The sequence below is a fragment of the Cyprinus carpio genome, chromosome A7, assembly GCF_018340385.1.
Source record: "Cyprinus carpio isolate SPL01 chromosome A7, ASM1834038v1, whole genome shotgun sequence".
NCBI lineage: Eukaryota > Metazoa > Chordata > Actinopteri > Cypriniformes > Cyprinidae > Cyprinus > Cyprinus carpio.
In genome coordinates this window covers 29589851-29612685 of record NC_056578.1, presented here as the reverse complement: position 1 = coordinate 29612685, position 22835 = coordinate 29589851, and the positions used below count along the sequence as shown (strand labels likewise).

Sequence of the window (22835 nt, the reverse complement as noted above, 5' to 3'; positions counted from 1 at the left end):
TTCTGAAGGATCATGTGACACTGAAGACTGGAGAAAATTCAGCTTTGCCATCAGGAATTAATTATATTTTAAAATAGAAAGTAGTTCTGTTAAATTGCAATAGTATATAACAGTATTATTGTTTTTACTGTATTTTTGATCAAATAAATGCAGCCTTGATTAACATAACAAACCCCTTTTTAAAAACATTTAAAATATAGACAAAAAATAAAATAAATTTTTTTTAAATAGACTTTTTTTCCCCCAAAATCTGTTCTGTGTGTGTAATAAATAAGTTGTGTTTTGTGTTTCAGGCGTGTCATGGTTGTGGGACTGGAACAAAGTGTGACTGTAGTGGAGTGAAAGGACAGAGGGTGAGTGTTTATTCACAAACAAACAGCCCCATGCATAAGCTGCGTTCCAGTCGACAGGGTCCCTGCACAATGTTCATTGCTCCAGAGAACGGGATATCTGTTGAAGTTCACTTCACCCAACAAAATGTTTTCATTTGTAACATCATCAAACACATATAAAACTTGAGTTGCACTTATTAGAGGAGTTTGAGGACTGATAACAATATACTTCTTTAAATAAGTATAACATAAATTGCTATACTTTAATATACATATGTCTGTATTGATGTATTGATGTTCCCTTATTCCTTATGCCATTTACAGTGCCTTTCGAACTAAACATGTTCGCTCCCTTCAGATTGGAATATCCTGTGAAATCCACTTTGTAGGGCACTTACGGTTGAAGGGAATGCATCTGTAGACTGCGTGCATTGCATGGCTAGCCTTTCCACTAGGCCAACCCAAATTCATTTAAAGTTCAAATGACGTGAACAGGAACTCAACATAAGCCTAACTCTTTTCATTTTTACCTGTGCTACCAGAAGTGCTACGCTGGGTTATGTATCGCTGTATGCTTAGATGTTTGTGGTTTTGAAATCCTATGTGAGACGCTAGTCTGATAAGATCGCATGAACTGTTTACATTGCTTAGTTTTATTGTTTTTTTTTAAGTGATGTGATCTTCTGTGTACATCCATAATGATAATGGCTCTCTATGATGCTGTCTCTTCTTTGGTCTCTTTTATGTTTTTCTTTAAATATTTTCCTAACTATAATGACAGGGTGAGCAAGGGTTTCCAGGTTTAACGGGTCAACCAGGTGTTCCAGGTTTCCCTGGACCAGAGGGACCGATTGGATCTCGTGGAGAGAAGGTCTGTGGTCAGCACATCTGTCCATTGTGATATTCATATATTCATATGTATAATTACAGATCAACCAGAATCTGTTATTGATCAGCTATACTGTTGCTTTTATTAAAACTGGACTTTGTGTCTCTCACAGGGTGATGATGGACCTACAGGGCCAAGCGGGCCTAAAGGAATAAGAGTGAGAGTTTCTCTGTAACAGCTTCTGGCTCAAAATGAATCCACAGTTATCAACAAATGCTGACAGTTTCTGTGTTTTTGCAGGGACCTCCTGGATTACCAGGTTTCCCAGGAACACCAGGAATCCCAGTGAGTGAATCAATGAATCAACAGGAAACAAACTTTTCAGAGGACAATTCTTAAGCAGATTACATAATTATGGCTGCAAGAACTGATCGATAAAATCCAAATGGAACATTGTTGACAATGAAGTTCACTATCAATTAGTGTAATATGTGCACCTTGGCTTGGATCAAATCATCAAATTATGCCTCAGATATAATTTGCTGAAAACTCATTGCTCATTGACAGAATATAGAACAACATGTTTTTCAGTAGTAATACAGTATAATTGTGTCATTCTGTTGTCATCGGTCTACCTCTTGCCTCTCACTGTAAATGGCAATAGTTATAAGCATGTATGTGCTGTTTTTGACTGACAGGGTCTGCCCGGACTGGATGGCCCCCCAGGACTCAGAGGAGTTCCTGGCTGTAACGGAACCAAAGTATGATCCAAACAAGAATATTTTGCCTGTTCACAGATTGGTTAAATTAAAACTTAAAAAGAAACAAACATAAACATTTTTTTCTTTATGGGTGAAAGAGGATTCCCAGGAAGTCCAGGTTTTCCAGGTTTACAAGGTCCATCAGTAAGTGTTGCTTTATGTCACATTTCAAAGATGTAAGCATACTGTCATGCGCTCATAGAAGTATTTGAAGTCATTATTCTCAAAATAATTTTTACTTTCTTGTCTTCACAGGGTCCACCAGGTTCTACAGGACAAAAGGCAATTATTTTCATTCCATAATGCGCATGCTGATGTTCTGCACTGTAGTGGCACACTTTCTTCAGTACGTATTTGGATGTGTGTGAAATTATGTTTATAAATACCTTCTCTTTTCTCCTGCAGGGGGAGCCTGGGGATGTCATAGATATTAATCGCCTTTCAGAAAACGGGGATCCTGGCTTTAATGGTTTACCAGGCTCCAGGGTGAGCATTTCCAGATCAGTTAGCAACAGAACCAGATTTTTCCAAATAACAGTAAAACTTGTGTTGTCATGAATGTTTGGGGTAAAATCAAAGCATATTTTTTAGATCAAAGCTTAATTCACTGTGTATCCTTTCAAAGGAGTATCATAATGAGATTTATTTACTATATAAGCTGCTTTAAAGGGATAGTTCACCCAAAAATGAAAATTTTATGTTCATCTGCTAACCCCTTATAAATTTATTTCTTGCGAATTTGCCTTCTGTACTGTACCAACAAGTTAACAGATAATATATTTGCATTTCTTGAAGTGCCTATAAATATGAAATAACTCTAGTTCATAACACTCTGGTTGCAATATATAGGGTGAACCTGGACCCCCGGGTCTTCCAGGTCCTGTTGGTCCTTCTGGTCCCCGTGGGTATGAGGTAAGATGCTGATTGTAATTTCTTTGTTAATTTGTGCAGCTGTAAGCTTGTGTGATTCAGACTCCACCATGCATATTTCAGATGAAGCCCTGTGAATCTGGCTCATACAGTTTTAGACTTCATTTCATTTGTTAATTCCACCGTTTTTTTAGGGTCGTCTAGGCCCTCCTGGTCCACAAGGGCCAAAGGTAAGTTTGAATGCTACAATTAAACAGTGTCAGGTTTAACTTGTCTCACTTCTTGTCAAAGTGCTAATGTGTCTCTTTACCTTGAAGGGAAACATGGGTTTGAACTTCCAAGGACCCAAAGGAGAGAAGGTATGCACATTGTTCTGTGACAAAAACAACATATTCATTTTTTAATGTTTTTAATGTGCATATTTTTGTGTGTGGGGTGACCGTGGATTAAAAGGACCTCCTGGGCCACCGGGGCAGGTTGGCGAAGTGTCAGGCTTACCTGACACAGTCATTCAACAAGGAGAAAAGGTATCATTTACTTGCTTCAAACCTTTTATAACCAGCCTTATTATCTTTTAGAACTAGTCTTATTAATGTAACATTTTTATTTATTTTTTACCTCACAGTCCAAATGCAGTTTTTGGCCATATTCGACTCAATTACTTTTTTGTCATACATAATGACAAATAGTAAAAGATTCCTGACTTACATTGCATGATAGTTGGTATATCATGCTTTTGTGAATGTATGTTTTGATTAATGATTTGCTGTGTTTGTTGTTTAATAGGGTGATCGCGGCGAACCTGGAGAACCTGGTTTTCCAGGTCTCCCTGGCTCCCCCGTATGTATCTTTCTTTTTGTTTCCTTTCGTTCCATTCTACATTCTTTAAAAACACACTGGCATCTTGACCTCTCACAGAACTGTAGTATTCATCTGATAGTATTCATCATCATTATATGTACATATAAATATGATGTGGATTATGCTTTTTTTCTTTTTTTGTTCAGTTTGTAATTAACAATCATGTCTTTGTCTGACAGGGTCCACAAGGGGGCCAGAAAGGTGAGAAAGGAGAACCTGGGGAGCTTGGAAAGAGGGTGAGTTGAAGCCTGTTGAAACCCCAACTCAGTTATGTCTACAGCATTTTATGACATTAATGCTGTGATATATATATTTTTTCATAAGGAAAACCTGGCAAAGATGGTGAACAAGGCCTCTCTGGATATCCAGTAAGCTGTCTACAAGAGATGTTTAGTAATGTTTATCCCACAGGTGATATTCTTTAATGTTGTGACATCTCTTTTTTAGGGTGATAAAGGAGAACCAGGTCCTCCTGGTCTGTCGGGGCGAGATGGTGCAACAGTAAGTACTTAACGTTTCTTTCCTTAACAGTGTGAGCGCTTAGATCCATAGTAAACCTAGTCTAGTGATGATCTTGGGCACAGAGGTGCAACTTTAATGTAAATGAGCTGAGCATTTATAAAAAAAAGCTCACTTACAAGTCATTTTGTTACTTGAAATGAATTTAAATGTCTAATTATTCTGTTAGTTTCCATTTTTGTTTGGCGGATTTGCATACCTGTTGTGATTTAACATGGATATTGTATTTGTTTGAAATCATACATATATTCTTTTATTAATGCCTTTAGGGTGAGAAAGGAGATCGAGGACCTCCTGGACCTCCATCATACAGGGTATGGTGTATATATCACTGTTCTATTCTGACATCAATACACAGGCCTGATTTATCATTAATTAATTAGTTTACTTTTAAAATGTTTTCACCTCATAGGGTGGGCCATTCCCAGGTGGAATAGGACCAAAAGGAGACAGTGGTTCGCCAGGATATCCTGGCCCTAAAGGAGATAGAGGACTGACAGGTATTTAAACATTACTCAAGGTCAGGCTTAAGATAAGTTGTGTAAAAAGATTAGTCCATAATTCATGCTTCTCATTATGTTTGTTCTTGCATGGTTCCCTGAATGGGATTCATGTATTATCAGATGAATAAGTCCCATGTAACAGTAGTAGTAAGTAGGGATGGGCGATATCTTATCGTTTGCGATATACCGGTAAAAATTCTCCCCACGATAAAAATTAGTCTTCCCACGATAATAACGATAAAGTCTAGTTGATGACACATTTGTGTGTGCGACTGTGTGGAGTAATGTGAAGGAATGCGGACGTGAAATTGAGCAGCTCCTCCTACAATCTGGAACAGGTTTAGATAACTCTGTACAGTGCGACAAAAATCGGTCTGAGCCTTGAGTAAATGTACTACAGTAGCACGTGTGCAATACAGTTTTACATGTGTATGAGTCGTTTACAAACCTGTTGTCCAACAAAGATATTATTTATTGACGTGCTTTTTCTCCATATTAACTTCATAACAGGTTTCAAATAACTTATTTTTGAGATCAGATGTGGTTTCGTATCACAGAATAAGGCAAAAATCATACTATTTTATAGCATTATATACAGTGATAAAGGCTATGTCGATTACCATTGCATTATAAATATACTTTATTCTTATGAAAATACCCAAGATTGCTTGAAGAACACAGACCATGTATTTTGTGCAATCGCGTGTTTATTGTCTTCAGGTTTCCTCAGTCAATATTTCTCTATCTGTGTTTTATTCAGCTACAGCGATCACTGGATACCTCTGTCCATATGGTCCATATCAGTGATTTCCTGGAGCATTACTTCTACTGTGCATATGTGGAGTTTCTGCGCAAGGGCGCCCTCCGGCTTCCAGTATGAAATAAATAGTCGTGTGTACTGCTCACAACACCCTATTTTGGGTAAAACTAGGAAAGATAATACTTTTCTCTAAAAAAAAAACAGGATTCCCTAAATTATCGTCATTGATATCGTTATCGCAGTAAACATCAGAAATTATCTGATACATTTTTAAGCCCATATCGCCCATCCCTAGTAGTAAGTCCCCTTTTTAGTGATGCAATTATTTTTGTATGTATTAAAGGTTATGTATTGTGGCCTGGTCAGACATTGAAGGAAGAAAGCAGAAATATAACTTATCTCCAGTTTATGCACAAGAATATGTTGTACAGTGTTATGTGTGTCAGTAGTCAATGCATTTTTTTCCTTTGGTAGGTATTCAGGGGCCGCCTGGGCCACAGGGTCTTGCAGGTAGGTTACATTTTTTTATATTAGCTTGTAATGTATTTCACACAGCTTTCATTAAAAAAATTTCAGCTTTTTATTTGCAGTTCGGTCATGCATAATTCATGTTAATTCATTAATGCAGTTAATTAAATAAATCTGTCATTATAGGAACTGGAGGTCCAGGGCCTTCCGGTTCACCAGGTTTACCTGGAGAGAAAGGAGAAAAAGGGGATGAGGGACAACCTGGAATCTCCCTCCCTGGACCACCTGGGAGAACAGGTCCACCTGGTCCCCAAGGAGTCTCAGGACCTCCTGGTCCCCCAGGAATATTCAACGAAATACAATGTGATCGTGGTCCTCCTGGTACTCCAGGCCTGCAGGGGAAGCAAGGATTTCAAGGAGAAACAGGACAGAAGGGTTTGTCATTTATTTCATATTAGAAAATAAAAATACCTTTTTTGGTTGGTTTGAGGAACTTTGTGTCTAATGCTTTCTAATACCAACTTTCTTAGGTCAAAAAGGAGAGACATGCGTCAATTGTTTCAGTAATGGAAACCCTGTCCCAGGACCCCCAGGGTTTCCAGGTCCTCCTGGAAATCCAGGTAAGATTAAAGTTAACTTAAAGGGGTGGTTCACAGTTTTTTTTTCTAGGCTTGATTGTATTTATAGGGTGCAGTCTAACATGTGTTAGTGCTTCGTTTGTTTTAAAAACGCATTATTTTTCATATAATTTACCTTTATTCCACACTGCTTTGTCCCTTCTCGAGAAACACGCTGATCATTTCCTTCTTTTATGAAGCCCCTCCCTAACCAATAGGCGATGGGCTCTGATTGGTTAGCTAACCTAGTGTGTTGTGGTTGGCTAAACCACCTCTAGTGTACGTCTAAACGTCCCGTCCTTCACAATTCATCGAAATTAAATCATAAAAGGCAATAAATAGTGATTAGGCAGAAGCTGCAATTGTCATGCGTATCTTTCAGTAAAGCACAGTTCTGTGATCAGCAGTAAATCTCCATCCAAAGGCCAGAGGGCACTCTCACGCTGAAAATCCAAATATGCCCCGAAGAAGAAATAGGAAATGCCTCAGGCTGCAGCTGAATAAACAAAATTTAATTGCTTTCATTGATTCAGCGTGACTAATAAACACATGACTACAGCAATATATGGTTTATCTGAGTTCTTATTATTATAATTTTTATCAAGATAAAGTATATCTGTAATGAAATGCTAATCGACATAGCCTTTATCACTGCTTAGAACACTATGAAATATTGTGTGCCTTAATTATTCTGTTTAAGAAGCCACATCATATCACAGAAGGATTTATTTCAAACACTCGACTGACGTTATTTAATGAGTTTGGAGTAAAAGCATGTTATTAAATGTGGTATTTTCACGTGTTTTCAGATGGAGCAGCATTTACTACACAGTGCCGTAGTTCACTGAGAAGATACGCAAACAGCTGTTATTATCGCGAACGATTTAATCGATTTCATAATCCTACGTTCGCATTCGATTAATCGTGCAGCCCTATTAATATTGCTTATCAGTTTGAGCCTGATTGAGAAGCAGTGGCTATTATGGAAGAGGATCGTGCAGAACCTGTGCAAGCACTGCTTTTAATGGTAGGCCTATGTTTTTTTGTTTGTTGTTGTGTCATACTTTTAGATACACTGTTATTTGTAAATGTTACTGCTTCTGTAAGCTTTTAATATATGGTTTTATCCTGATTAAAGCTTTAATACAGTACAGCAACTGCACGTCATGTTAAATGCTTCTCATAGCTATGTGAAAAGTGTATAATTGGAACAGTTCATTGTTGAAGCTGAGCTGAATGAGAGAGAGAGACAGAGAGAGAGAGATGCACAGCATGTGCAGAGCAGCGGACGCAAGGAAGTGTATTAAAAACTGCTGCTTTAGAACATTAATTTTGAAACTTGTGAATCCGTTAGAAGACAGAATCGCGATTCATATATGAATAGAATTTTTCTTTTCCTCTTCTCTAAAGCATCGCAGCTTGGCCTCGCCCCCTTTGCTGCCTTTTCCCGGGGGCGGGGTTTATCTGGGTTTGTTATGTCACAAACCCGGGAAGTAAATTGTTGTAGTCCTACCAGCCGTTTTTGTAGGCATTAAACTGGCAGAATTTTGAAAGATGATATCTTTGTTTGCATTGAACTTTTCAGCCTCGTAACTTTGCAGATATTGTTTATGCTCAAACAGCGACATTACACACTAACTAAAGTTAAAAAAGTGAAATCGCAATGAACCACCCCTTTAAAATAAGTATCTTCACATGCATGATCTTTATAAGGAGATTATTTGCCATGCAGGTATTTATTTTTAATGTTGTTTTACCTAATAAAGGTGTACAAATCTCATGAATAAAATGTTAAATTATCTCCTGTTTTGCTCATCACTATTACAGTAAAAATAAAAACAGTAGCATGGTGATGCACAGTATTTTTTTCAAATACCTTTGTGTGCCATGTAAATAACATGGTCATGAGTTTCAGTAGGACAGTATATACCCAAGTAGAGTACTTTCTGTCCATGTTCTTCAGGCCTATAGAACAAAACTTTAATTTCACAATAAATGGCTAATTTATATAAAGTACAGATGTTTTTTAAGCTGAACGTCACACTTATTTTTATGTCAGGTGCACCTGGTTTGCCTGGATCTAAAGGAGACAGAGGATTCCCGGGAGGGCCAGGGATCATGGGCCCACCTGTGAGTGCTTCCTAGTTTTTTCACACATGCTGGATAACTCACTTTTTGTTTAAAAGTGACAGATGCTAAAGTGTTATTAAAGAATATAATTATTTAATACTGCTACACGGTAGGGAATACCAGGACCTCAGGGTCCCCTTGGATTCCCTGGAGAGAAGGGCGACCCAGGCGATAGCCTCTCTGTTCTTGGTGTGAAAGGAGAAAAGGGAGACACAGGCTTTCCTGGCCCAACAGGCCTGCCGGGACTCGAAGGAAGACCTGGTCGTGATGGAGTTCCTGGTCCCCCAGGCCTCAGAGGTCCACCTGTGAGTGCTTTTTCACTTTTCAGTAGAAAACTATACCTTCTGGGTCTTTTGTACAGTCAAGTACACTGATATACAATAATACACAGATATCATAATAATAATAATACTCAGACTATTAAATTACTGTTTATCTTAGTCAACTTTTTGAGAATATTTTCAACCTCTGTCTTTCAATCTTTTTTTTTTATTGCTGTGTGTTAAGATTCCTATTTAAACATACTTTTGGCGTTACATGATTTCACAAAACAATTTGCACCAAAATATTCATTTTTTTCTTCCAGGGTTCAGCATTGGTGAAAGGAGCACAAGGTCCACCAGGTGAACCTGGCTTGCCAGGATCTTCAGGAGACAGGGGTCTACCTGGTCCCCCAGGATTTGGTCCTCAGGGCCCTCCTGGAGAGAAAGGTATCCAGGGTGTTTCAGGACGACCGGGGGGCCCTGGAGCACCAGGTAAGGACCAAAACTTTTGTCTTGTTTTTTAATGTTCAAATTGTTATAAGGCAGTCAATCGATTAAAAAATGTGAATGATATGAATTACATATATGCTATTTTTGCACTAATCAAGGAAATTAAGTGTAGTTACCTACTATGTGATATCTAGAAATGCAGCTGACTACTTCAACTTGCAGCTTGGCATGTTTCAGTGTAGCAGTGATCTTACTATGGACATTATATCATCTAAAGGTCAGAAAGGTGAACCTGGGTTGGCAGTGTCAGATAAAGGTGAACGTGGACCCCCAGGACGTGACGGAAATCCAGGTTTTCCAGGAAGTCCAGGTAAAGAAAAAAATGACTTGTATGGTTTGTCAACATTCATTTAGTGGTCTTAAATGCATATGGAGCAGATTCAACAGAAACTGGTTCCATATCTGTACAGGTAATCCTGGCCCACCAGGACAGCCTGGGTTCCCAGGCTTACCTGGATCCAAAGGAGATCCTGGTCTTCCTGGTATTGGTTTGCCAGGACCCCCTGGTTCTAAAGGTACAGTGTTTTCCTGCTGTTGAAGTGCTATTAGACTCACATCGATTGTCAACTGCATTGTGTTTTACAATTCACTCAACATTGTTTAGAAAATGGGCATTATTCATGGCTATGAATAAAAAGGTCAGATTTGACCAAATACCTGCCAGTTCATTTCACTAGACACATGTATTGTGCCATATATTTACTGGTCATTTAAACTTGAGGAACAGTTTTGTCCATATGTCTAACAGTGCTGTCCATATTCTTCAGGATTTCCTGGTATTGCTGGTTCTCCTGGTGGACCCGGTATTCCTGGACGACCAGGTTCGGATGGACTGCCTGGTCAGTCTGGATTACCTGGACCCAAAGTATGAAACATTTATTCTAAACAATACAATATGATATTATTATCTATCTATGTAACAAATGATTTCAATTTCAAATAAATGCTGTTCTTTTTAGATATATTAATTAATCAAAGAATCCTGAAACAAAATTGTCGTATTAGAATGATTTCTGAAGGATCATGTAATGGCTGCTGAAAATTAAGCTTTGCCATTGCAAAAATAAATTACATTTGAATAGAAAACAGTTATTTTGATACTTTTTTGCCATTTTAATACTGTTTCACAATGTTGCTGTTTTTACTGCACTTTTGTCAAATAAATGCCGTTTTGGTGAGCATAAGAGACTTCTTTCAGAAATATTAAAAAAGCTTACAGACGGTAATCAAATATAGTTTTGGATTAAATGATTTATTTATTCATTTATTTATTTTACACCTTTTTTATCTGTTGATGACTGAACAATGAAAGAGGTGTACAAGTGCGGAAAGAAATAAAGCAGCTATGTGCATCTGTTTTCCTTTTTTGTGCTTGACTGTCATGTCTGCATTGAATTATGGGCAATATTGTGTTTCCTTTTTTTATACAATAAATTAGAGTGGGTTATTAGTGGACTGCATTAGGAATTAATAGCTTTAAGCTTAAAGTGCTCAAATGAGTGTCTTTGTCCCCAAAGGGAGAGCCTGGTTTTGGTCTACCCGGCCCTCCAGGTCCTGCAGGATTCCCTGGCAGTAAAGGTGTCGTCGGTACTAAAGGTGATTCTGGTTTCCCTGGAATCCCTGGTGCACCAGGTCGTCCAGGTCTTGACGGTGCCCCTGGACCTAAAGGTAGAGACAGAGATTAAATCGTAATGTTGCATTGGAAACAAATTAGATCCCTTTCCATTTTTGATTTTTTTCAAGTTTATTATTTACAAGTATTAAACACGTTCATTTTGCACGTAGGTGATCCTGGTTTTCCTGGTGGTACTGGTCCTCGTGGCCCCCCGGGGCTCCCTGCCTTTGGTCTTCAGGGCCCCCCTGGTCCTCCAGGAGCTCCTGGTTCTTTGGGGACTCCTGGTATGCCTGCAGTTTTTCACTTCCTTTGAACTATTCAAGCATTTATTGAACTGTGCGACCAGAAACAATCTTGGATTAAAGATATTCTTGTTATATTTATTTTTTAAGTAAACTAAAATATGCCTTTAATAAAGTATATCCCATAAACGTTATCAAACGCTGATGTTAGTACCGCTATTATGGTTCTTAGTAAAACAAATCTCTAGTGCATCACTATATCACACCATTGTCGTCTTCTCTACATCAGGAGTCCCTGGTGCGAATGGAGAGAAAGGAGACCGGGGCCCCCCAGGTTTGAGCATTCCAGGGTTGCAAGGTGACAGAGGAAATCCTGGATTTCCTGGACCTCCTGGTCTAGCTGGTCCACCTGGGGGTCCAGGACTACCTGGTCAAGATGGGCTATCAGGACTGCCTGGTAATATGATGAGAGTAATATCCACTGATGTTACCACTTTTGACCGTATTTAGTTAACATATACAATGTATGTCTTGTTTCTTTATGGACTTTCTCTACTAATCCTATGTCATTATTACAGGGCCTAAGGGAGACATGGGTGAGATGGGTGCTCCAGGACCTGCAGGTACCCCTGGCAACCCTGGCAGACAAGGCTTTCCAGGACCAAAAGGTCTGATACCATTTTTTGCTTTAGCTCAAATTTCTTAAACAATTTCATAAAGTCCCTCATAGAGTGAAATATTATTGTGCTCTGGGCCCCTGCAGGAGATGGCGGTGTCCCAGGACAACCAGGAAACCCAGGTTTCCCAGGAACAAAGGGAGACAGAGGTGACCCAGGCATTCCAGGCCCACCTGGCATAGACTCATCTAGAAATCAACTTAAAGGACTAAAAGGAGATTCCGGAGCTCCAGGTGAGTCAAACATATTAGCTGCTACTTAGCTCACACCATCATGGTCTGGATTAACCAATCTTAAGTTATTTCCTCCTACTAGTATGTAGTTAGAACTTTTTCTTCATTCCAGGAAATAGATTATGATCCACAAATAAATGTAAAGAGATTTACAAAAAAATAAACATATTCACAAATCAATAGAATGAGATTCACTATATATATCAGGCATTTCACAAAAATTTGATTCACAAATAAACAGAATGGGATTTGCAAATGAAAAAAAAAACATATTCACAAATGTCGGTTGGTGTATCAGCCTTGGCGAAATATTGGTCAACCATTACTTTCTACATAATTAGCTTTTCCCATACCTTTTCTTTGTGATCGGTATATCAGTGGGACCATCTCTTATATAAAGAAAACTTGGGTCCCTCCATGACCTGTGTTTTTTCCAAATTCAGAATTTAAAAAAATCGATCCTTTTAATGACCTCATTTAATTGGGTCACTTCATGATCCTCTTTATTGTTTCGTAGGTTTAAGCGGACCACCAGGAGCAAAGGGTATTCCCGGTATCCGTGGAGATCCTGGTCTCCCTGGGCAAGATGGTAGGCCAGGTCTCCAGGACCTCCAGGTAAAACAAAGTACACATATTTGAATTTGAGCCATCAAAAGAATCTTCAATCAGCTAGTCTCCTGTATGTGCATATGTACTAGTGAATTGGGTTTGGTTGACAAGTTGAATTGATTTTGTCTTCATGTTTAGGCCCCAAAGGTGATCCTGGTATCTCAGGAACTCCAGGGTCTCCAGGAGCCCCAGGAGTTAAGGGTAACATGGGGGAGATGGGATTACCAGGTCAGCTCTTCATTCTTGCACAACTCTAAAACAAAACCATTGATCATTATTTCTGAGGTTTTGAAATCTTGAAGCTAGACTGAGCCAGTTGTTTTGTTATAGGAGTTCCTGGAGTGAAAGGAAACTCCGGCCAACCAGGCCGACCTGGCCAGCCTGGAACCCCAGGAGCACCAGGGTTCCTGGGACCCAAAGGTGATGCTGGCTCACCAGGATTTGGATTACCAGGAACTCCTGGGCCAAAGGTAAAAACATCATGTTTTCTGCTTGAACACTGTGAATATTTACTTTAATATTAAATTCTATCAAATCCCCAGGGTGAACCAGGCCCTTCAGGATTTCCTGGAACCCCTGGTCTGAAAGGCCAGCCTGGCCTTCCAGGATCTTCAGGATTTCCCGGTACCTCTGGACCAAAGGGTGAGCCAGGACTCCCAGGATTCCAAGGTGCACCTGGCATTCCTGGCCCTAAAGGTTTGGATGGTGCTCCAGGCCCTGCTGGTCCTAGTGGAGCACCTGGTAGGCCAGGAGATCCTGGACGAAATGGATTACCTGGCCTCTCTGGTGATAAAGGTCTTGCTGGGCGTGACGGTATTCCTGGACCTCCAGGACAAAAGGGTGAACCAGGTTAGTCTGAATTCAAAAGAAAATCAAAAGTGAGTTGGATGTGCTCAATGTAGCATATGTATCTAGAATCATTTCTTTAACATTTTTTACCTAGGTGCTCCAGGCCTTGGTGGCCCAGGCCCACCCGGTTTCCCCGGTTTACCAGGTAAAGTACTGAATGATTTGTTAATCTATCTTCATTTTCACACCAGAAGAATTCTTACAATTTTCATAACAAATTTCCAATAATTGACTCTTTTACAGGGCCTAAAGGAGACCCTGGATTTCCGGGACCTCCTGGTAATTCTGGATTTTCTGGTCCAAAGGGGGAGGCAGGATTCACTGGGTTGCCTGGTCCAATTGGTCCTGTAGGACCACCGGGGCCTCCAGGCCTGCCTCTGCAAGGACCTAAAGGTATCCAAGGCCCACCTGGTTCCCCCGGAAGAGCTGGTAAGTTAAAGATCTCATCCTTTTGGCCAGCTCTGCCCTCTGGGTTTCACCATGTCATTAGTCAAAATGATCATATCAAGGTGCCATTCGCAATTATTTTGATTTAGTTTTAACAAAGAGTAGCCTGGAGTAGAATATCTTAATATAGTATTTAAACAAATTTGTTAAAATAAGTATCCAAAGAATTGTTTTAAACAGAAATTCTGAATTGGCCAACATAAACACAGTTTTCACCTACACCCTCCAGAAACAAACAAATTGATTTATGAAAAGTGATATCATTCACAGTTTTGGTGTAGAGGCTTGTAACTCTTATGGAAACTTATACCAGAGAAGATAGTAATATTTGTCTGGTAATTGACACAACTTACACACTGCTTAGTTTAAAAAGGAACTGAATGCGTTAACAAAATGAATTTTTATCTACCGGCAACCATAATATTATTAAGTCTTAAATCTGTTTACGGTAGTTACAAGTACCCCTGGTTGGGAATCACTTCATCAGCACATGTAAACCGGAGGGCAAACTGGCTTTGTTTTTGTTGGTTTGACTGATTTGCATGGAATATTGCACAAGCAATCATGATTATGCCATATCCATGTCACTGAGCACAAATACACTCACTCTCAGATGACAGAGCACAAGACACACTGTTTGCATTACCTTCACTGCAAGTGATCTTCTGTTCTCATCACTCCCTTCCTTTATTGTGTGCCGGTTTGTCATGTGTTAGAGAGAAATGAAGGATGTGCATGCTTGAAGAGGTTTTGTGCAGTCTGTCTGCTTCCACTATCCAAGGTTAGCTGTTCACCCGTCCATTCATCCATCCATCATCATTCACCCTTGTGTGTCTTCACTTCCACACATCCCTTCTTTTCAGCAGTAAAAGCTGCAGTGTTCTCCACAGGATGCTGTCTATGTCTGTCACCAAATGAAATGAGGGGTCATCTGGCACTTTTGCATGGGAAATGTGCTGATTTGTAAGAAATGAAAGCCACTGCAGGACTATCTAAAATGGGCTCCACCTTGGAAAAAAGAACAAAAACATTCATGAATTCTGCTGCACTTCATAGAAAATAGATATAAAGCTTTTTTTAATTTGATGAAGAAGGAGACCATTTTGGCTAGTGTCTGTTGGGCTTGTTTTTACCCAGACACAATCTGGGTATTATATGCATTTTCTGTTTTACATTACTTTTCGTGGGAATGGCTCTGCTCCTCCTGATGACATTGGATCTTTGCAGGCCCGGCAGGTCAGCTTCTTCATGTTATAGAGCTGATTTTTATGCTACAATGCATAACTCTATATTAGAATAGGTAACACTTTATTTTAAGGTGTCCTTGTTGCACGTTATATGTACTTTCTATTGTAATAACAATTAATTATGCATAATTACATGCAAGTAACCCTAATGCTAATCAGTTTCTCCAGTAATGCCCTCTGTAAAAATATTTCTGAATTTGAAACGTTTTGAAATTTGACAAAACCTTTCTTTTCAATACATCACATTACTTATGTTGCTTTGCTCTGTATTTAAAACGTTGACATTTTTCTTTGTTTCTCCTCTAATTGGACATTTGGGAACCCCTTGACCTTTGACCCCATTATAGGTCCTGCAGGTTAGACAACTTGGTTTGATACTCACCTGTGTCATGCTGTGCACTTCCATTTGTTATTAGATAATTTACCTCTGCATAAGAGGTTGAGTGGGACTGGGATTCATGTTTGATTTTTGATGTTTAACTTTCTTATCCCCATCCAATTATAGGAGTATAGTTATGAGTGTTTAGTTGATCTCTCTTTGTGTCTGTACGAACTCCTTGAACAACCCAGAACCATTCAGCATACCACATACAACACTATACATGATAAACACGCACATCAATGTTTGATAATGCTGACAGTGATTTCATGATGTAAGATGAATCCTGCTTGCTTTGGTCTGAGTAAAACAGCTAGAAACTGATTCCTTTTCTGTGAATGTGAGGTCCTCCTGGCCCTGAGGGTCAACGTGGACCTCCAGGTATTGGAGGAGTAAAAGGTGAGAAGGGCATGCCTGGATTCCCTGGGACACCTGGTGCACCAGGACTGAAAGGAGATTACGGTTCCCCTGGCTTTCCAGTAAGCATTATAAAAGTGTTCCAAAGAGAAGGTTTAGTTATTGTTAGCAAAGGGTTTCACACATTTTGCATTTGTACAGTAGAAACGTTTTTATTGTAGGTTGCATTTGTTTAATGAGGACAATATTTTGTTTTATTAATGGCTCTCTGGAATACTTGATTCTGATTGGTCAGTTCTAACATACTCTGGTCATGATCATTTCTTGGTAATGGCTGCTAAACAATTGAACATAATGATTAAACATTTGCAACCAATTTCCTGCAGTTATGATAGAATGTCTTTGGTATCTCTGCTGTCTTTTTTTTTTTTCTTACATTAGAAATTTATTTCAAATAATATAAAGAATTGGCCATTTATTTATTAATTTCCATTTATAATATTATTCAGATGGATAATGGTGTTTGTTATTTGTTTTTGACGGGTTCTCCAGGAAATCCAGGACCTAGTGGCCCGAAAGGAGATCCTGGAACTCCAGGTTCTCCTGGATTCCCAGGTCGGTTATCCTTCTTTAAAAATTAAAGAGTCATTTACCAAAATATTAAAATGTCAGTAATTATTTATACACTGTAATGTTGTTCAGTGCCATTTGCTGTTATTTATTCCATGGAATAATATTCTAAAAATGGCATATGAAGCAAAATCCAGTTTTACTATCACAGGACTAAATTACATTTTGAAATTGATTAAAATAGAAAATAATAATTGTAAATTTGACTGTTTTTAGTATATTTTTGATCACATAAATTGATTCTTCATAATTTTTCTTTTGTGTTCCACACAAAAAAAAATAACAGCATACATGTCTGGAACAACAGCAAAGTGAATCTATAATAATATGTGTAAATGTTAATGCAGGTTGTGAAGCTTTATTTATGAAAAAGTCTTATCCACGTAACCTCTGCATGTTATAGGATCTAAAGGACAACCTGGTCTTCCTGGAGCTAATGGCATCCCAGGAGAACGTGGTGATACTGGAACAGCAGGTGTGACGTTTTAAAACCCGGATATATTTTTTTTCACCTTTACAAATCCAATAAAAATGCATCGTCTAATACTCCTCTCCCATCTGTTGACCACAGGACCTCCTGGTGACCCAGGTTATGCTCCAGAACCTATTTTTTTGAAGGGGGAGCGTGGTCCACCTGGACCACCTGGTACCCCAGGCAGCAGAGGCCCATCAGGCCCCTTGGGATTACAGGGTCTTCCGGGTTAGTGGATACATTTAGACTGTACAGTACAGTGAATAAAGGTACTATACCTGATACCTGATCTTTTTCCTCATGTCTGATGTCACTTCTGCCTTCAGGTTCACCTGGCAACCCCGGAGACCCAGGTCCAATGGGACCTCCAGGATTTACCGGCTCACCAGGAAAGAAGGGAAATGCAGGACCAGCTGGACAACCAGGTAATGTTAAGGTCCAAGATGTGGTTTGGTGGGTGGACAGGTTGCACAAGGCCTACCCAAATCCAAATCCAGCTTGGGTCATCTTCCAGTACTTGGTGCATCTCCACTGTCTTCTCCAATTAAAAGGCCTTTAAAGATTCAAGTAAAAAAAATGTAAAGGGGTAATTCACCCAAAACTAAAAATTCTATCATCATTTACTCACCCTCATGTCATTCCGAACCCTTAAGACAGATTCAGTTTAATAACTAACTAAATTAAATTTGTGATCAAATCTATTCACAAGACTTGGATTAAACTGATCGATTCATATTGATTCATTTTTTTGTTGCCGATATGAGGGTGAGTAACGATAGCTGATATTGTTGCTGATATAAGGGTGAGAAAATAATGATAGCATTTTCATTTTTGGGTGAACTTTCCCTTTAAGGATCATCTTTAACATTGGTGGCTCTTTCTTTAGATTTTTGGAACAGGAAGCTTATAAACAGTGCCTGAATCTTCTCCATACTCCTTGATTTTCTTCTCTTTTGTCTTTACATAATTATTTACAGGTCAGCGTGGTTACCCCGGCCCTCCTGGTCCAGAAGGGATTCAGGGCCCTCCGGGTATCTCAGGATCATCGTCTGCTGCACACGGTTTTCTGATCACACGCCACAGTCAGACCACAGACGTGCCAGCGTGTCCTGGTGATACAACACTCATCTATGATGGCTACTCTCTACTCTATGTGCAAGGCAACGAGAGGGCGCACGGACAGGACCTGGGTGAGTGGCCCCAAAACACACAGAGCACACGCATGTAGCATTTGCTTTCTCGCATCACATGTGTCCTGACAAATCTGCTTTTAACCTTCATTCAAACAAACATCAGGTACGGCAGGTAGTTGTCTGCGTCGTTTCAGCACAATGCCTTTCATGTTCTGCAACATCAACAATGTCTGCAACTTCGCTTCCCGCAATGACTACTCCTATTGGCTGTCCACACCACAGTCCATGCCCATGAACATGGCGCCTATCACTGGAGAGAGGATCAAACCTTTCATCAGTCGGTAAGAGACTGATGATGTGTAGGAGTGAGATCTGTGGTTTGGCTTCTTAAATGCATTGCATTACCTGAATCATTTTGTATGTGTGTGTGCAGGTGCTCTGTGTGCGAAGCTCCAGCCATGGTGATTGCTATACACAGCCAGACCATTCAGGTGCCGTCCTGTCCAGACTACTGGGACATACTCTGGATCGGTTACTCCTTCATGATGGTATGTACCATATACTGTACACTCTGTGAGGAATTCATTTAGAAGGAAATTGAACATTAGTTATATTAGTAAACTTTTGTCTGCCAAATCAAAGTCTAACCAACATGTAAAGAAGCCATTTTATCATGCAACAAAAGAAGCATAAAACAGCTGACCCTGGCCAAGTCCAAGGCCCCCATTGTGCATAAAAATATTTGAAGGCCCCATTGTTGGCTTTCTCTGGTACATCTACTGTAATGACATGACAATTTTTTATTTTTTTTTAATTTACAGAAACTAGGAGTGTTCAAACATTAAAATAAGTAACTAAGATAATAAAGTTTTACATGCTAAATGTTTCCAACTCTTTTAACCAGTTATATAGACATATATATAATCTTTATACTGGTTTTCATCACTTCACATTTTTAAACTCTTCAAGTTGAAGTTGAAATTTTGTTAAAAAATAAAAACAGCATAAGATTGCTTTAATAAGAACTGGCCTATTTTTAAAAGATCTCAGACATCCTTGTTGGGTTTAGCCTCACATTCACTGCTCATCTTGCTCTGTGTAACAGCACACCAGTGCAGGTGCTGAGGGCTCAGGTCAGGCTCTTGCCTCTCCCGGCTCCTGTCTGGAGGAGTTCCGCTCGTCTCCGTTCATCGAGTGCCACGGTCGAGGCACCTGCAATTATTACAGCAACTCCTACAGCTTCTGGCTGGCCACTGTGGATGTGAATGAAATGTTCAGGTAATATTTCATTCAAAACACCAATCCTTGAAAATATTCTTGGCAACTTTCTTGAAAAAAGCAAAACGATGTCAACTTTCTTTCTCTGGCCAAACAGAAAGCCACAGTCAGAGACACTGAAAGCTGGAAACCTGGAGACCCGTGTGAGCCGCTGTATTGTGTGTATGAAGAGGACGTAACGTAGTGACATTTTTGCCGTCTGTTGGTGTTGTTGTAGCTGAGGATCAGACATCACTTGCAACGACTGCAGCCATCATGCTGGTTACCAGTGAAGTTCCACTGGTGCAGTATCTTCACATTTAACTCCTCTATGGTGCTACTGTGCAACACAGCAAAAGAAACTGAACAAAATAAATGAATTTATTAGAATTTTTTTTTTTTTTTTTGAAAAAGAAGTACCTCAAAAGAAACATGCAGGTCCAGCAAGGTGCCATGGCAGTTGTGACACAATGTGCATTAGGTTTTTTTTCTCTAGAGATCCTTTTCATGTAATATTTTCCTACAAGAATTTTAATGTTGGTACACAAATGGTACATTTTTGGGGGGGAGAAGTGCTCTCTGGCTTTTTTCTTTTTTCTTTTTTTTTTTTTTTGTGGAATTGTCTCCATGTTACCAAATCGGCACTTTGAACATCAAAGAGACCAAATGCACTGAAGCGTTACATTAATGGGACTGCTTTTTTAAAGCTATCATTTTTTTCCAAACACTTTTTCTTCTTTATTGGTGGTACTAACACTGCTGTATCAGGACTTTTTAGCAATGTGTCATTTATCTCTTTTTGTAAGTAATAAAATGTGTATATTGTGTAAACCACTTTTTTAGCGTAAAACAAAACAGATCTTTTTAATGAATTTCTGAGTTCTTTGTCAGTATGCTGTATGCTCACTGTTTTATTCACATATTAGTTCCACATTCATTTACATTAAACAGTATTATATATATATATATATATATATATATATATATATATATATATATATATATATATATATATATATATACATTTAAAAGAAAGTATATATCCAGAAACTTGATTTGGCTGTAGGGTTTTTGGGGGGTTTTTGTCAGTAGTTGTCAGTGCATTCTTCATAGCGCACATGCGTAAATTTAATTGTTTTTACAAACCTCTCCTCAATTCAGATTTCATTTAAACAGCAATTTCTGTGAAAACCCATCAGATATATGATTCTTATTTGTTATATTACTTCATAATGTGGTGTATCACTGTTTCAGATTAGATGAACCACTGTCTGTCAGCAAATGTGAACATAAACTATATTATAGTTATATAATATATAGTATAGACAGTTTTGTGTATGCATAGTTGTACACAGTACATACATGAAATCTGCTGAGAGCAGTGGTTTATCTAATCTAAAACAGTGAAGATCTTTTCACAAGTCATCATGGGGTGCAAAAATCTGTATTTCAAAATCATTTCCCACTTTTATGTCTAGTATCCAGAAGTTGTCATGAAATTAAATGACTGAAATAAATGAAACAAACTTTGTCTGTGCAAGGTGAACTTTTTTAAGAGTGGGATTCTGGTTTGTTAGGACGGTATTAGTATATTATACTAATAACAACAACTACATTTTCTTTGCAGTAAGTTTCGTCATATAAAGCATCAAATCTTGCTGCATGGAATCCAAAAATACAGGTTTATCACGGTGGACCACTAGAGGGACTGCAGGGCTGCACCAAATAGCTGTCTATACTCTGACAGACATCTATGCCTTATATATATATCGTTATTTACATTAGATGCATATGGAATTGCACAAGACTTTGCAGATTTGCAGCTACTGTTTTGTTGTGTAGTAATGCATGATGATTCAATAACAACATGATTAAGTGGATGTAAAAGTCACTAAAATAAATATGGTTTGTGTCTCTATTTGTATTTTTCCTGTTAGTGTATCACCCTCCTGCTCTTTCTGATTCTAACAATGTGCATGTTATCCAGGACAGATTGGTTAATGACTAAGCTTTGAGCTTAGGAGAGGTTATTAGAACCTAAACAGTCCATATAAGATCCAGTTGACAAACTGAGTGCTGATATTTGGCAAGAGTTAAGCTCTCAGTATCGGTGAGCGGATGACAGTGACCCCATTGCCACTGGGATAATGGTATTTGTTCCGGCCAACAACAGGAACAAGGGGTAACAACCAAGCCAAGCTCATTACAAATATCACTTAAGTGGTTTTATTCCTAGAAGGAACCAAAACAAGGGTCAACACTGGTTCTGAATGAATAAAGCTTGGCCCGAAAGTTTATTGTTCACTACTCGTTCAGTCATGCTCTGAAAGTCAGGTCCTTTATTATGAAAATATTTTTTTTTTCTTTGTTTTAACATTGATGGAAAATAATAGACAGTTAACTAATGGTTAACTCTGTCATAAATGTCCAAATATATATATATATCTATATATATTTATATATATATAAAATATACAGTAGGCATATGACACCTGCAATATTCATACCTTAAGTTAAGTCATTCAAGTTGGAGATAACTGTACAGTCTGACTTTGGATTAAGTTTGTGTCTATGGAATGGTTCAAGGAATGGGACACATCAAATCTGTATTTCTAGGTGATTTGCCCCTTAGGGGCATATCGGATGGCCTGCATGGTTTAGGGAATAACCTTTTGCTTAATGAGCTTTAAAAAGGAATCACTGCTCACGTCTGTTTTGAAACAGGAGCATCTAGTGGCAAATACTACATCCCCTGAGAGCTGGACTTTGGCGTAAACATTCACATGTTGCCCCTGAGCTCATGATCCACATGCAGCCTAAACCCTAATACAACCTACATTTGTGCACATACTGTACAAGCTACTGAAATCAAATGATCTGCAGAGAGAAACCTCAGCTCCTAATGACGCAGAGGCGTCTATCAGAGGAGGATTCCCCTTCTGCGCTCTGTAGCGGTGCAGCCAAGACTACATTTCAGCAAGGGTTGTTAGAAGTGCATTAGGAAATCGCAATCACTTTTTAAAACTGATCTGTCATTCAAATGAAATGAAGCGATATTACACAAGCACCAGTGCTGTTGCTAATACCAGCACCATAGCAATAGGTACAAGGTTGCAGAAGTTTATTTTGAGTAACTTAGATTTTAAACACATTATCAGTTACTTTGACTGTTTTTACTCTGGCTTTGTTCTGAACTATTTTTGTTGGCAGAGTGGAATCAACTGTTGCATGACTGTTGCATATATAAATATATATATATACAGTT

At 38.8% G+C, this 22835-nt stretch overlaps 1 protein-coding gene across 1 annotated transcript in view; it reads left to right on the top strand.

Annotated features, from left to right (window-relative positions):
* The window catches only part of LOC109099237 (collagen alpha-5(IV) chain-like), a 39596-nt gene extending 18108 nt beyond the window's left edge, over positions 1-21488 (top strand). Inside the window, 51 exon segments of the mRNA XM_042760779.1 lie at positions 294-353; positions 1114-1203; positions 1334-1378; positions 1462-1506; positions 1860-1922; positions 2013-2066; positions 2178-2204; positions 2328-2408; positions 2772-2834; positions 2987-3022; positions 3110-3151; positions 3227-3319; positions 3579-3632; positions 3833-3889; positions 3977-4021; positions 4101-4154; positions 4442-4486; positions 4585-4672; positions 5910-5945; positions 6090-6338; positions 6434-6523; positions 8580-8650; positions 8764-8955; positions 9237-9405; positions 9641-9733; positions 9834-9938; positions 10191-10288; positions 10941-11091; positions 11209-11322; positions 11570-11737; positions 11859-11948; positions 12044-12190; positions 12708-12788; positions 12791-12805; positions 12938-13027; positions 13130-13269; positions 13342-13648; positions 13743-13793; positions 13892-14077; positions 15323-15331; positions 15690-15698; positions 16067-16200; positions 16621-16693; positions 17112-17183; positions 17280-17408; positions 17507-17605; positions 18158-18370; positions 18477-18654; positions 18747-18861; positions 19419-19591; positions 19689-21488. Of these exon segments, the coding sequence (XP_042616713.1) occupies positions 294-353; positions 1114-1203; positions 1334-1378; positions 1462-1506; positions 1860-1922; positions 2013-2066; positions 2178-2204; positions 2328-2408; positions 2772-2834; positions 2987-3022; positions 3110-3151; positions 3227-3319; positions 3579-3632; positions 3833-3889; positions 3977-4021; positions 4101-4154; positions 4442-4486; positions 4585-4672; positions 5910-5945; positions 6090-6338; positions 6434-6523; positions 8580-8650; positions 8764-8955; positions 9237-9405; positions 9641-9733; positions 9834-9938; positions 10191-10288; positions 10941-11091; positions 11209-11322; positions 11570-11737; positions 11859-11948; positions 12044-12190; positions 12708-12788; positions 12791-12805; positions 12938-13027; positions 13130-13269; positions 13342-13648; positions 13743-13793; positions 13892-14077; positions 15323-15331; positions 15690-15698; positions 16067-16200; positions 16621-16693; positions 17112-17183; positions 17280-17408; positions 17507-17605; positions 18158-18370; positions 18477-18654; positions 18747-18861; positions 19419-19591; positions 19689-19770 (4971 nt within the window). The 3' untranslated portion in view covers positions 19771-21488.
* The last annotated feature ends 1347 nt before the right edge of the window (positions 21489-22835 follow it).